General features: G+C 46.6%; 1 protein-coding gene across 1 annotated transcript in view; it reads left to right on the top strand.

Moving 5' to 3' along the window:
* LOC119402425 (insulin) overlaps window positions 1-12894 on the top strand; it is a 237436-nt gene that overhangs the window by 132174 nt on the left and 92368 nt on the right. Inside the window, exon 2 of the mRNA XM_037669569.2 lies at window positions 8259-8478. Coding sequence (XP_037525497.1) covers window positions 8268-8478 — 211 coding nt within the window. The 5' untranslated portion in view covers window positions 8259-8267. The remainder of the gene's footprint in view (window positions 1-8258; window positions 8479-12894) is intronic.

The raw sequence follows: 12894 nt of genomic DNA, 5'->3' as shown, positions 1-12894 counted from the left end.
CTTCACTACGCATGACCAAGAGCGACAGAGGAGCATTAGCGGTGACAGAATCACTTCTGAGCCGACGTTCCTCCCTGGAGCGCTCGTATGGCTCTCGATTCCTACCACTGCACCTGGCCTCTCTTGAAAACTACTGCCCAAGTACGAAGGCCCCTACCGTGTCGTTGAACGCACATCCCCTGTAAACTACCTGATCGAACCTACCGATCCATCCTCGGACATACGCCGTCGAGGGCGCGACATTGTAAACGTGGAGCGCCTCAAGGCGTACCATGACCCGCTCATTGTGACAAGTTGTTAGGTCGCCAGGCGGCTCCCTTTTCGCACCCGGAGTAATTGTAGCGAAGCCTATTGGAACCCTGAAGTGGGTCGTCTTCTCCGGCCCCTTCTAGTGGGTTGCCCTCTTCGGACAGAGCGCAGCTCGCGCAGAGTCGGCCGCGCCTTTACTGTCGCTGTCGTTGATCTTCGCCGAGTGTCCGCCAATAAACATCTTTATAATATATATATATATATATATATATATATATATATATATATATATATATATATATATATATATATATATATATAACAATGAAGTGCTAACAAAGGACCCGGAAGTAAAAGTTCAAAAAAATCAAGCACGTAGGAAAAATTGTTCTGTAAAGGACTGACGTCTCGGCCGCGGGACCGGCCTTCGTCGGAGACAAAGGCCGGTCCCGCGGCCTTTGTCTCCTATATATATATATATATATATATATATATATATATATATATATATATATATATATATATATATATTGTGGACATTTATTATGTACATCTTCGTCGTGTATCATCATCATCAGTGTGGGTTGATCGTGCCTGTTCGCTGCCGGGTCTTCGGGCCAAATAAACGTCTGCCCAACCAAGACGAGTAGAGGACGGGGGATCCAGAAGCAACCTCCAGCACGCATGAGGACTTGGTTGGGCAGACGTTTATTAAAGACGATAGTCTTTCTTGGGGAACTTAAACGCAGAAATTTTGGTCTGTCTTTCTGTCTGTCCTTCTGTTTGTCGGCACGTCCCTCGATTCAGCCACTCGGCCAAAGTTGAACCACTTGCCCAAGGGCCAGCCATCGTGAACGGCTGACTAGGTTCATACTTGTGTACATTGTTGATCAAAAAGCAAACATTACGCATATCTGAGGCGCAACATCACTAGGTAAGTATTAGGCGGTGTGTTCCTTTAACAGAAAATACATAGATACGCAATTTTAATGACCTTGATGGTATGCGTTTAACGTTGAGACAGTAACGCGTTTATTTGGCCCGAAGACCCGGCAGCGAACAGGCACGATCAACCCACACTGATGATGATGATACACGACGAAGATGAGGATGCATAACCAAATGCATTATGATGATGATAATGTACACATGAAGAAGATGTACATAATAAATGCCCACAATATATATAGCTGAGAGGGGTGTGCGAATACTGGAAGTTAGAACCGAATAGAAGAATGGTATAGTGATCAAACCGTTATGAATAGTTATGTATAGTTTTCGAATAGGAAGGCCATCATTTTCAAGACAGTCCTAGAATCCTACAACTTCTTTATTTCAAAAAGATATTCGCGAATTGTAACAAAGTAACAGTACCGCTACATGTAACCGACAAATCATACCCCAATTATGTGAACTGAGGCGAGGTCGTATACAATAGCGACTAGAGCATTCCAGGTATTTTTTAACTGTAGGATGAATACAACAGTTTACTTCAGTATTCGAGGTGGCACTTTGGCAGTAGCTTTTAAATAATCCTAAGGCCCAACAGCTAAGCCGTGTTTCATGAATGAACATTATGAATCTCATAATAATGACAGCTGATTAAGGACACATTCGCTTTGGCGACGCTGGAGTTTAAGAAAAACATGGCTGATCCCTCAGTCATAGGAATCGGTTTAACACGAAAGTAAAACGTGTCTTCACAGACGTTGTTGAGCGATTGTTGTGCATTGTTTCGCCCCGAGGGCGAAGAATGCCATAGCAACAAGTTGTAATGTCGCGCGCAGAACGACAAGCAGCTCGAAACTCAAGCAGGAAAGACGCACGGTACGAACATACACAGGATGAGCGCGAACTAACAACTGTCACAGCTCGACAGTTAAAGTGCGCTGATCAAATAGAAAGGAGGACGTATGAAACGAACGCACAAGTATACACGGGATGAGCGCGAATTGTCACAGTTGTAACTTATTTCTGTGCGAGCAGCGTGCTCCTTTCGCAAAAGCGGCCGCTGTAGTGAGCGAAGTGACCTTCGTGCTCTCAACGCAAACTTACGGTGAGAGCACGACGTACAAGCCACCGCCATCACCAGATAAGCGCGCACACGAGCCACCACGCTCTGTAGAGGCGTGTGCTCATCCGCGTGGGGCGACGACCTTTAAAGCGCGCTCTTCTAGAGTCCCTGGAAAATCAGAGTACCGCGAAGGTAGGCTGCACGCGGGCAACATTGGGCGGCGGCGGCCATTTCCCTTCCAGACCGTCCGGCGCGTTGCAAGCGTGTGTTGAGAAGTGACCGATCTTTTCGCCTCGGTGCCGTGTTACGCTCGGCGGAACGGCATTATGTGTGTGTGTGTGTTTCTTCAAGAGGATATCAGAAGTGATTTCGAGTGATCGACAGTTATGGATCGACTGCATGGTTAGCGGTGTAACGAATGAAACGTGCGGTGAATGTTGCCATGTACTCACGAGCTCGCTTCATGGCTTCATCAGTCTCTTTTCGTGTTACGCCCGGGTGTGTCCGCTAGGTCCGGAGCTGTAAACATAGTTGCATTAGCGCAGTGACATCGTGCGAGATGCCATTTACTTCGACATTTGGTGAATCTTGACTGTTTGCGCTAGCTTTGCAGTCGTTGTTCAGGTTCACTGCACTCGAGAACGTTATCGAACAACATCGAGAACATTCAACATTGTGTCCTTCGACCGATCGCTGACGCATACCTTGCTTGACGCATACCTTGCTTGCAACTTGGCTCCTTCTAAAAAGACAGGGCGTGCAAACACGGACACAAGAAAGAAAGAAGTCAGGACACCACAAACGCCGACTAACAACTGAAGAGACGCACAACGGCTGAAACGAAGGAAGGCACGAAAACTTATCTGCGCATGCCCATGTAACAGGCGAACCTATCAATCCGGCACGCGTGGCGGTCTACGTGGAAGATAACTGTTAAGGCATGTGATTTCATCTTTATGCAAGTTAATCGACGGTTGGCTCACGCATGCACTACCACTATTCTCGATATGCCATGCTTCAATCATCAGGCGCGTTTCTTCATTTCTATGCCGGTACAACACTGCGCATTCATCAAATTTTGGCGTGCACTTACAATCTCGACAATGTAAAGATAGATTAGAAGGTGAGCCTCCTGTTAGCGATCTCTTATGTTCCAACAATCTCTGGTTGATGCATCGGCGCGTCTGTCCTACGTAGAAGCGGCCGCAGCTGAAAGGAATCTGATGCACCACACTCGTACGGCAATCAGTGAATTTGTTGGTGTGTTTTACGAAACAAATATCGGTCCGCTTCTTGTCTTTTAATCCCTCATTCTTCCTCTGCACAGCGGCACAAATCTTACCTAGCTTATTGGCAGCCGTGAAAACAACATTAACGCCGTATCTAGTTCCTACTTTCTCCATCGTCTGCTTGGCTCCGTCGTACGTCAGCGCCGTACGACGGAGCCAAGTTGTAAACAGGGCAAGAGTAAGCGCATGCCCGTGAAGCGCGCTCAGCTGGGCCCATCGTCTGCTTGGCCGTTCCTTCGTGAGAACCTCGCCCCGCATTAACTCACGGATACGTCACACGCCCCCGCGCATGAGATAAGCTGACAAATGTGGATCATGCGCGGGGGCGTGTGACGTATCCGCGGATTTCATTTTCTCGATTGCTTGCTGATCTTCGGAACATAAGATACAGGCAAGATGGGCTGTCTGTCCGTTTGAAGTGAGTTAATGCGGGGCGACGTTCTCACGAAGGAACGGCCAAGCAGACGATGGGCCCAGCTGAGCGCACTTCATGGGCATGCGCTTGCTCTCGGCCCGTTTGCAACTTGGCTCCGTCGTACGGCGCTGATGCACAAAAAAGTCGGCGCTCGCGCAGGATAGCTAAATATTTGGACGGCTGTACACTAGGCTCAATGCAGCATTAGCAAGATTTTCGTTTCCAACAAATTGAAAAATACGCTTAATAACATTGCCTTATACCAACTTTGTCAACAGTGTTCCACGCTTCTGCTTTGCGCAGTGGCAAATGATTGGCAATGGCAAAATTTCTGCTTATGCCCCTGTCTGTGTGACGCGTTTAAAGAAGCGACAAAGTACTTCTAGGGACCGTGGCACTGCTAAATGTCCGGCCAGGCTGTGCATTGAACGCGCCTGAACCCAAAGCGCTTGGACGGGATATAGCGGCGAGAGGTCACGTGATGCGAGTAAGCCAATCGCGTCGGCGGCGGCGCACGGAAAACAGATGCGATACTCTGAAATTTTTCCAGTGACTCTACGCTCTTCGAGCCCTTCGCGCCATCTCGCTAATGATAACGAAAACACGCTGATGTACCCCGATCTCTGAGTACCGCTGCCGGCAAATGGTGTATATAAATAGCACGCCGTTAGCATGACGAAGAACGTGCCGTCTGTGGCGGAGTCGTTTCGCGCTGGTGATAGAGGGGTCGTAAGTTCGACTCCAAGTGATGCAACTTTTAAAGACGATATTCTTTGTTGGGGAACTTAAACGCAGAAATTTTGGTCTGTCTTTCTGTTTGTCTGTCTGTCTGTCACTCGATTCAACGACCTGGCCAAAGTTGAACCGCTTGCTTACCACCCACACATCTTGAACTGATACGGCTGTGGATACTTGTGAACGTTGTCGATCAAAAAGTAAATATTACGCATATCTGAGGCGCAGCATCACTAGGTAAGCATTAGGTGGTGTGTTCCTTTAATAGAAAATATATAGATACGTAATTCTAAAGACCCTGGTTTCTTAAGCTGCGCTGAAAATGCGGCTGCGCGGAAAATGCCTATGCGCGCCGAAGAAGACCCTCTGCCACGGAAGAAGGAAACCCTCTGCACGAGCTCACGTTTCCCGACGTATTGCCAGATGGCGTACATATCTCACGCAGCGCCTTCTCTATCGTCTTTACACGGCATTTGCAGCGGAGCGCGCAGATGAAATGAAATGAATTCCTGATGAAATGAAATTTAACGAGAAAGCTATCAGAGGTCAAGACCTGTCAAACAAATTCAATCAGCATTTCTTGACTTGCGGCAAGAAGTTAAATCATACGACTAATGTTGACGCAAGTAGTTATATTAGGAGAAATTGTCGCGATACTTTATACCTAGCGCCCACAAGTGCTTTCGAAATAAATAAGATAATTGAATCTATTAAAAGGAAAACTGCTGCCGGTCCCGATGAGATTAAGGTTGATCCGATAAAAGCAGTAGCATCAACAATTTCAGTTCCCCTAGCCCACGTTTGTAACTGCATTCTGAAAGATGGTCACTTTCCTGATGAACTAAAAGTTTCACGCGTAACTCCTATACACAAAGGTGGAAAAAGTGATGATCTGGGAAATTATCGTCCCATCTCCGTTTTGAATGTATTCTCAAAAGTAATTGAACGTGTTATACTTAAAAGAATAACTGCCTTTTTAGAGAAACACTTGCTGATAGTACCGCAGCCGTTCGGATTTCAAAAAAAGAAATCCACTGAGTTACCACTACTAGGCATTAAAGAAAAATTGGTCGAAAACATTGAAAAGAAGGAGTTTACGGTTGGAATAATTTTAGATTTAAAGAAGGCGTTTGACTCCGTTAGTCACAGCATATTACTAGCTAAGTTACCTTATTATGGGTTGAGGGGCCAGGCTCATCTGTTATTAAAGAGCTATCTAGAAAATCGCAAACAGTATGTAACAGTAAACAGCTACTCTTCAGACCACAATCTAATCACTACGGGAGTTCCACAGGGCTCGATACTGGGTCCCCTTTTATTTCTTTTGTATGTGAATGATATCTGCAATATACCCCACACTGAGGAAATGATACTTTTCGCTGATGATACAAACGTATTTTTTTGCAGTGGAAGTTTGGAAGATGCCGGAATAAAAGCAAATATATGGCTGAGAGAGCTTTCCCTGTGGTTAGATGCAAATGAGTTACAGCTGAACACGAAAAAAAACTAAATATGTCATTTTCCGAGCTCGAAACTCGCGTATAAATACCACTTTCAAACTACGTTTTCAAGACTCATTGCTTGAAAAGACGAGCAGTAGTAAATTTTTGGGAGTATTTTTTCAAGAACATTTATCGTGGAATGACCACATATCTCACCTCCAAAATAAACTATCTCGAATAATCGGTGCACTGTGGAAAGTAGGATCTTTAATTCCAAACAGACTGAAACCAATTATATATCATGCTCTAGCTCAGTCACATCTGCAATATTGCTTATTGATCTGGGGATCTACTACGAAAACTAATTTAAGTAAACTAAAAGTTTTGCAAAAGAGAGCCGTTCGTGCTCTTGAACGCACCCCTTTCAATGATACCACATCTCCATATAAAATGAAGTATAAACTAGTTCCACCAAGTCTTCTTTACAGAGAAAAGCTCTCACTTCATATGTTCATGCAAATTAAAGAAAACTGGAAAGATTTTGAGTCCAGCTATCTTGAAACGGCCACAGACCGCAACCTACGTGTGATAAACTATAAACTACCTAAGACTAGAACAAATTACGGGACGCAATGCTTGAGATACAAAATTCCTAGGCTCTTAAATTCAAACAAAGAACTGTCAGATATAATAAAAGATTCGTCCTCTTTAACAGTGTATAAAAGAAAAATCTGCAAATATCGTTAAATGTGGTGCACATTGTTGTGTTGTCAGTGCCAATGACTGCAGGTGGAATACAATGTTGTATTGTTCCTTATGCTAGTTCTGTCACCTATATTATTTATTGTACTAATGTTAATCATGTTGATCATGTTGTTTATGTTACTCGACCATGTGTTTACTGTCTACATAGTTTTTTTTTAATATGTTGCTTCGCCGAGCACTGATTGTACAGGGGTCAGGGCCTCAGTCAGGCGCATGCTCGCGCCTTTAGCCCTCACCCCTTTGGTTTTCTGTAAGAAAACTATGAAACGTGTGAATAAAAAAAAAATACAGATACGCGGCCAATTTCCCTCTTCTAGTTTTTTCTTTGCCATATGTTAGTCTATATTTTACAACGTCATATCCGTGACGGTAATGCGTCAGTGGAGCCGTGGTGGACCCCGACATAAAACATTTTCGTGTTCAAATACTTCATCCGGTGACCACTAAATCTTCGATAGTCCCGTAAATCCTTCAACTGCATGCATCTTTCAATTCTCTAATTTAGAAGTGGAAAATGATCGTTCGCTCTTCCGACGTGTTGCTCCTTTTTTTGTTTTCCGGTGAGTGTTGCTTATTCAAAAAGCATTCGAAAAATAATCGGTAATTCAAATATGCGCTATTCGATTCGTGTACCGAATCGAATACAACGTTGTTCGATTGGTTATTCGAAATTTTCCCCTATTCGCACACTCCTAATAGCAGACTGTGTATGCTCTTTTTAAATCACTTTAGTGGACACGTCGGGATTAGTGAAACCGAAATAGGCTGTTAAAAAAGAAACGATGCATACTCGAAGCAACCTTGAAGGTGCCACACATACAGTACCGCTTCAGCACTCTCTTTGTGAATCATCACAGCTTGTGTTGTTCTTTCCTCGAGATGATTCACTAAAGTTTATTCGTCGAATAAGACACAGTATTCCACTCTAGTAGCGTACAAACTACACGGATCATCAGGCAAGTAACTGAGCGTCAATGAGGCCTCTACTGCTATAAACCTAACAGACATGCTATTTTCTACCCACACACCCCCATGTCTCTTTTTCTCTTTACTCACATGTTTCTGACGTCATTATATGTATTTCAGACTATTCAAACGTCAGAAAGAAGCTGGGATACTCCGCATCGAGCCTATTCGTCAAGAAAACTAGCACTTAAGGATATGAAGGACCATCCGTGTATGCCAATAAGCGTAGCTATAAATTTACAAGTATCAAGGCAGCTATAATTGCAGAAAGCGAAAGATCGGGGTGGTGCTGTCACGATTCTTTCAAGAGTGCATGCGAGGGTACACACTACACACCCCGAGAAAGAGAGCGCGAGAACTGAAGGTTGTGTGCCATCGTGCAGCAGAAAGCCATGCCGTCCTCCCCCTCAGCGGCCAATGTGGCGGGCTACAGCCTGCTGCTGCTGTTTTTTGCCCTGGCGGCCTCGTCTCTGATTGAGAAGCGAACACGGTTCTGCGGACCGTACCTGGTGGAAACCCTGGAGGCCCTGTGCGGAGGCGAGTACTTTGACCCTGCCCAGAAGAGGCACATCGGCCTCCAGCAGATGACGTTGCAGCCTATGTGTGAGTAACTGATAACACTTATTAGACCTTCCCAATGATTTGTAATAAAGGTGCTTTGCACCCTAATTTTACCCGCCGAATTATTATTGAGAGGCGTTCCTTGTACAGTCCTTGGATGAATGGATAAAAAAACTTGGAGGTAGGAGCATGGAAATAAAGGGTATTGAACTTACAATCGCAAAGTAAACGCTGACGAAAGAAATCGGTGTACCATTTCATATTTCATTCACCCAGTAATGGCTGAATCTCATTTGTCTGTTTGTACTGAAAACGGGGCTTACATTTTGCTCTTCTGAAAACCGGCAGAACATGGTGCCCTTCCTGCTTCAAGCGGCCGCCGCACTTGTTTTTGGCTTCCGCGCCCTAAAAGTTAGCAAACGACTCCATGCTGACAAAATGACAGGTCAGAACGGGTCAGCAACGATAAGTGCCAGGGAATTCTGTGCTTTACCCCGATGTAGCAATGCAAAGTAAGGCGTATTCATGAAGGCTTCGCTTTGTGTAGACCGTTCGAGAGCGCGAACTGCACTGTAAACAAAAATTAGCCGAGATGGGAGCTTTTCCAGCATATGAGCTCCTAAAACCCCCATGCCCCAATCATTTACTCCGTGCTAGCGGAGTGAACTCGCCACATGTCGTCGTAAAACGCCCCTTGCTTAATGAGGGAGTTTATGAACGACATGACCTCGTTAAACTCCCCACGGAGTTTTAGATCACGTGGTTAGAAACTCCCTATAGTTTAAAAAGTATTTTTGGTCGTGACGTGCGTGTCACGTGGTTAGAAACTCCCTGTGGGAGTTTTAAAAACCATTTTTGGTCATGACGTGCGTGCGTGTGTGAATGTGCGTGTGTGTACGGGCATCTGTTTAGCACGCCGGTGTGAAGCTCCAGTGCCTTGTGTGGGTCGCCGTGTGAGCATTGTCGACAGAAAACGAAATTATCAGTGCAGGGAGGATTTGCAACGGCCGGCCGAGACAAGTTCAACTCGCGCCAGCGTCCGACCGGGAACACATCGAGCTGGCTGTCGCGTGTTTATTCTCCCGTCAAGCGGCAATGCCCATGCACACGAGTGCAAGCCTCCGACACGTCACGGATACCTCGCTTCAACGTGCCGAGTTACGAAGAAGTGCGAAAAATAATTTAATCGGTAACAAAAGTAAGCTGTTGCGATCGTCAGCGGGTTGTTTCTGGAGTTTCACCGGCTAAAACTTCGAAGCAGAAAGAAGTAGGCTTCGCTACGTCGTCGGCATCAAGCCGGCCGGCAGCCGGTGTGAGAGCTGCGCCGGCGACGCGCTCGCCCCGACCACCGGCAACGCTTGCTTCTCGGAGTGTCACCGAACCGATGTTTCCCCGGCTGCAGCTTCTAAGCGGTAAGAAGGCTTCGCTACGTCGTCGGTACCAAGCCGGCGGCGTAGCGAACTCGCACCGCCACACCGGTCCGGTCGCCGTGGTGAGTTCTACGAGCTCGCACCGGCCACCGGTGAAGCGAAGAATATGTTTCACAGAAAATAAAAGCTGCTGGAATGAATAAGTCTAAATTGTCTCTTTTGCGCCATGCAACCACCGCTGTCAAACGTCTAGCGAGAAGGCGAGCCCCGATACGAGACAGATTGAACCAACATGCGACCGCCGATGCACTGCGAGCAACCGGAACCACGACTACGAGCCGTCTCCTTCGTTGTAAGTGCATCGCTCCGTAGCTTAACGCGGATAACGGACTCGGATAGCGGCAGTGTGTGTGTAAAATAACGGCGACGAAAACTGTACAGCAGCAAGCATTTTGTGATCGCGAGCTGTCGTTCATCCTATAGCCGTGCCGTACTCCTGGGAGAGGCCTAGCGACGCCGTCGGCCACAACGCGGTATACCGGCGTGGCAAACGCGGTTCTTCGCCGGTGTTGCTCGTGAATGTGTGCCGCTGAAGCGTTCGTGCACGGCCGCTCGTGGTTCGTGTACGATTATGTGCATTTTACACTCACGCACAGTACTGCTAAGGCGGATACACCTCATGCGACAGAGTGCCAGCTGATAATCAAAATTCGCTAATTAAAAAGGCGTTGAATGTTAGGCGGGTTTATAGTAAAAGATAGGTGTGCGTCAGTGGTATCTATAAGGCCACCGCAAATTTACACGTACGCCATGAATGTTTGTTGCTTAATTACACGGAAAAGAAGTGTCCCATCTGAGCTACATTGGAGGTCAAGATGTGGTGCCTATATATACTCGGGGACCGAAGTTTAGTTGAACGCGGGTGGCGAGCGGTTGTTATTGTGAGTGTTGTATTACTTTGCGAATGTTGTGTGTATGTTTGTGTACGTGTGATCGAGTTTGCGTGTTTCGATGCTAATTTAATTAAAGATTCTCAGGCGCATGGTGCGACCGCGAGAAGCATTTTTTTTCGATGGTTATAAAAATTTACTTTCATACTTACCTGAAAAAGCTCCCCTCTGGAGGTAAACAAATACTCCCCTCATTCCATCCAAAACCTCCGTCCAGGGGGGTAAATTTTTTACTACCCTGGACGGAGTATATAAAACCCCCATCAGGGCGTGCGCTAGAGGACAAGTCCATTTACTCCCATCTCGGCTCTTTTTTGCTTACAGTGTGGGTCATTTGCACAGAAATTGAAATTGTGACGCATGAATTGACATCTTTTTCGATGTAATTTCGTGCTCTATCAAATAATAAACATATGACAATTTCTAAATTCTGCACACAGTATAGCAAGTGCCACGCGCACTGATTTCTTTACTTTTGATGTGACCGGGTTTCACTTACAGAAACTGTTAGCACTACTCGCAGGCTGCGATGCAATGCTCAGAAACTTCGCGATTGTTTCAGACTGTTCTGTCAAGATTACGCGCAGACAACGAGTAACCGAGTTTATTCCACGTCTAGTGCGAGCAGCAGCGATAGCGATGGAAAGGCGCGTTCACACTTGGCCCGTAAGAGGTCAAAAGCGCCAAACTCACCAAAAATACGCTCGCTTTGCCGCCTAATCGGCCGAAAAACCACGCCGGGAGCCCGAAGCGAAAAAATAGGTCCGAGACCTATTTTTCCGCAACGCGATAGCGGAACGCCTTTCCGCTTCACGGGAAGCCGTACTTTGGCTGCTCTAGCTTATAAACCACGTGATGAATTTTAACATGGCGGCCAAGGAGTCGGCGGTGTTTCGCATCGGCGCAATTCGCAAAATACCCGTGGAGCACGACAAAGCCCACGGCCTCTGCAGGGACGTGTTCCTCAAAAGCCTCATTTCGATTAATATTGCTGAGAATACTGGAAGTAGAAGAAGGTGCAGCAGCAGCAGCAGCGAGTCGGTGTGACCCAACAAAATTTCTTTTGCACAGCCGGGTGAATACACCGCCGCCGCTGCCGGTGTGCCCGCTTATGTAGTTTCCGCTGGTGTATGTCCCGCAACAAGGTTTTAAAAGCTGAAAAGTATTTCTTTTACGTATTTTGCATGCATAACTTGAATTCTGTACGAAATAATGCTCAGGAAACGGGCAAAATGGAATGAATTCTCGTAGTGGCGAAGGCCGCGGCGGCGGCGGCATGTAAGAGGGGCAGAAATATGTGAACCTTTTTGACGCCCGTGAACAAGGCTCCCCAGCCGCTCTGGCGTCTTCATTTTCTCTTCGCTTCTCAAGTGTGAAAACGCAGAAGGTTCGATAAGGCATATATAAAAGCCGACGCATTTCACAGATGGGCAGATTAGTCGATGCCCGACGCCCGTGCTCGCTGTTATCTTTGTACAGCGAGCTTCGCTTGCACTCTGAGTGTTTCCTTTAGTTCACCGAATAAAGCATTTGATCTTTACCGGTTGCGTCCTGCTTTTCTTCACCTTAACGACAACGTGATGTCTGGTGGAGGTGCTGGTTCGTTCATGTTCCCGACGCCGAAGAAAAGCCGTGAACGGAGCCCAAGCCGCGAAGATGACGCCAAAGTCCTCCCTGTTCGTCGTCTAGCCGAAGGCCGAAAGCGCTGCAGCTAGAATACGGATTTCTACCCGAGAAGCCAATAACCACGGAGACAAAGACAACGGCCCCGATGACGCCCGGCAGTGGCGTAGCCAGAAATTTTTATCGGGGGGAGGGGGTTCAACCATACTTTATGTATGTTCGTGCGTGCGTTTGTATGTGTGCGTGTATGTACACACAAGCAAAATTGAAAATTTTCGGGGGGGGGGGGAGGGTTGAGCCCTCTCCCTCTTCTTGGCTATGCCCCTGATGCCCGGTACGTCAACCGGAACATTCGTGATGCAGCATCCCAGGGCGCCGCCTACTTTCCGTAGACTTAGAAAGCTGGCAGTAGACGTACGACCGAGTAGTCACCTTCAACAATAGTGACTATAAAGAAAAAATGCTTCACGTCTACTTCTACTTAGAGCAAGGCATGAGGGCCTGGTTTGAGAACT

This window comes from Rhipicephalus sanguineus, chromosome 8 (genome assembly GCF_013339695.2).
Source record: "Rhipicephalus sanguineus isolate Rsan-2018 chromosome 8, BIME_Rsan_1.4, whole genome shotgun sequence".
Lineage (NCBI taxonomy): Eukaryota > Metazoa > Arthropoda > Arachnida > Ixodida > Ixodidae > Rhipicephalus > Rhipicephalus sanguineus.
The sequence above is the reverse complement of the archived record's forward strand: the minus strand, read 5'-3'. Positions and strand labels throughout refer to the sequence as shown.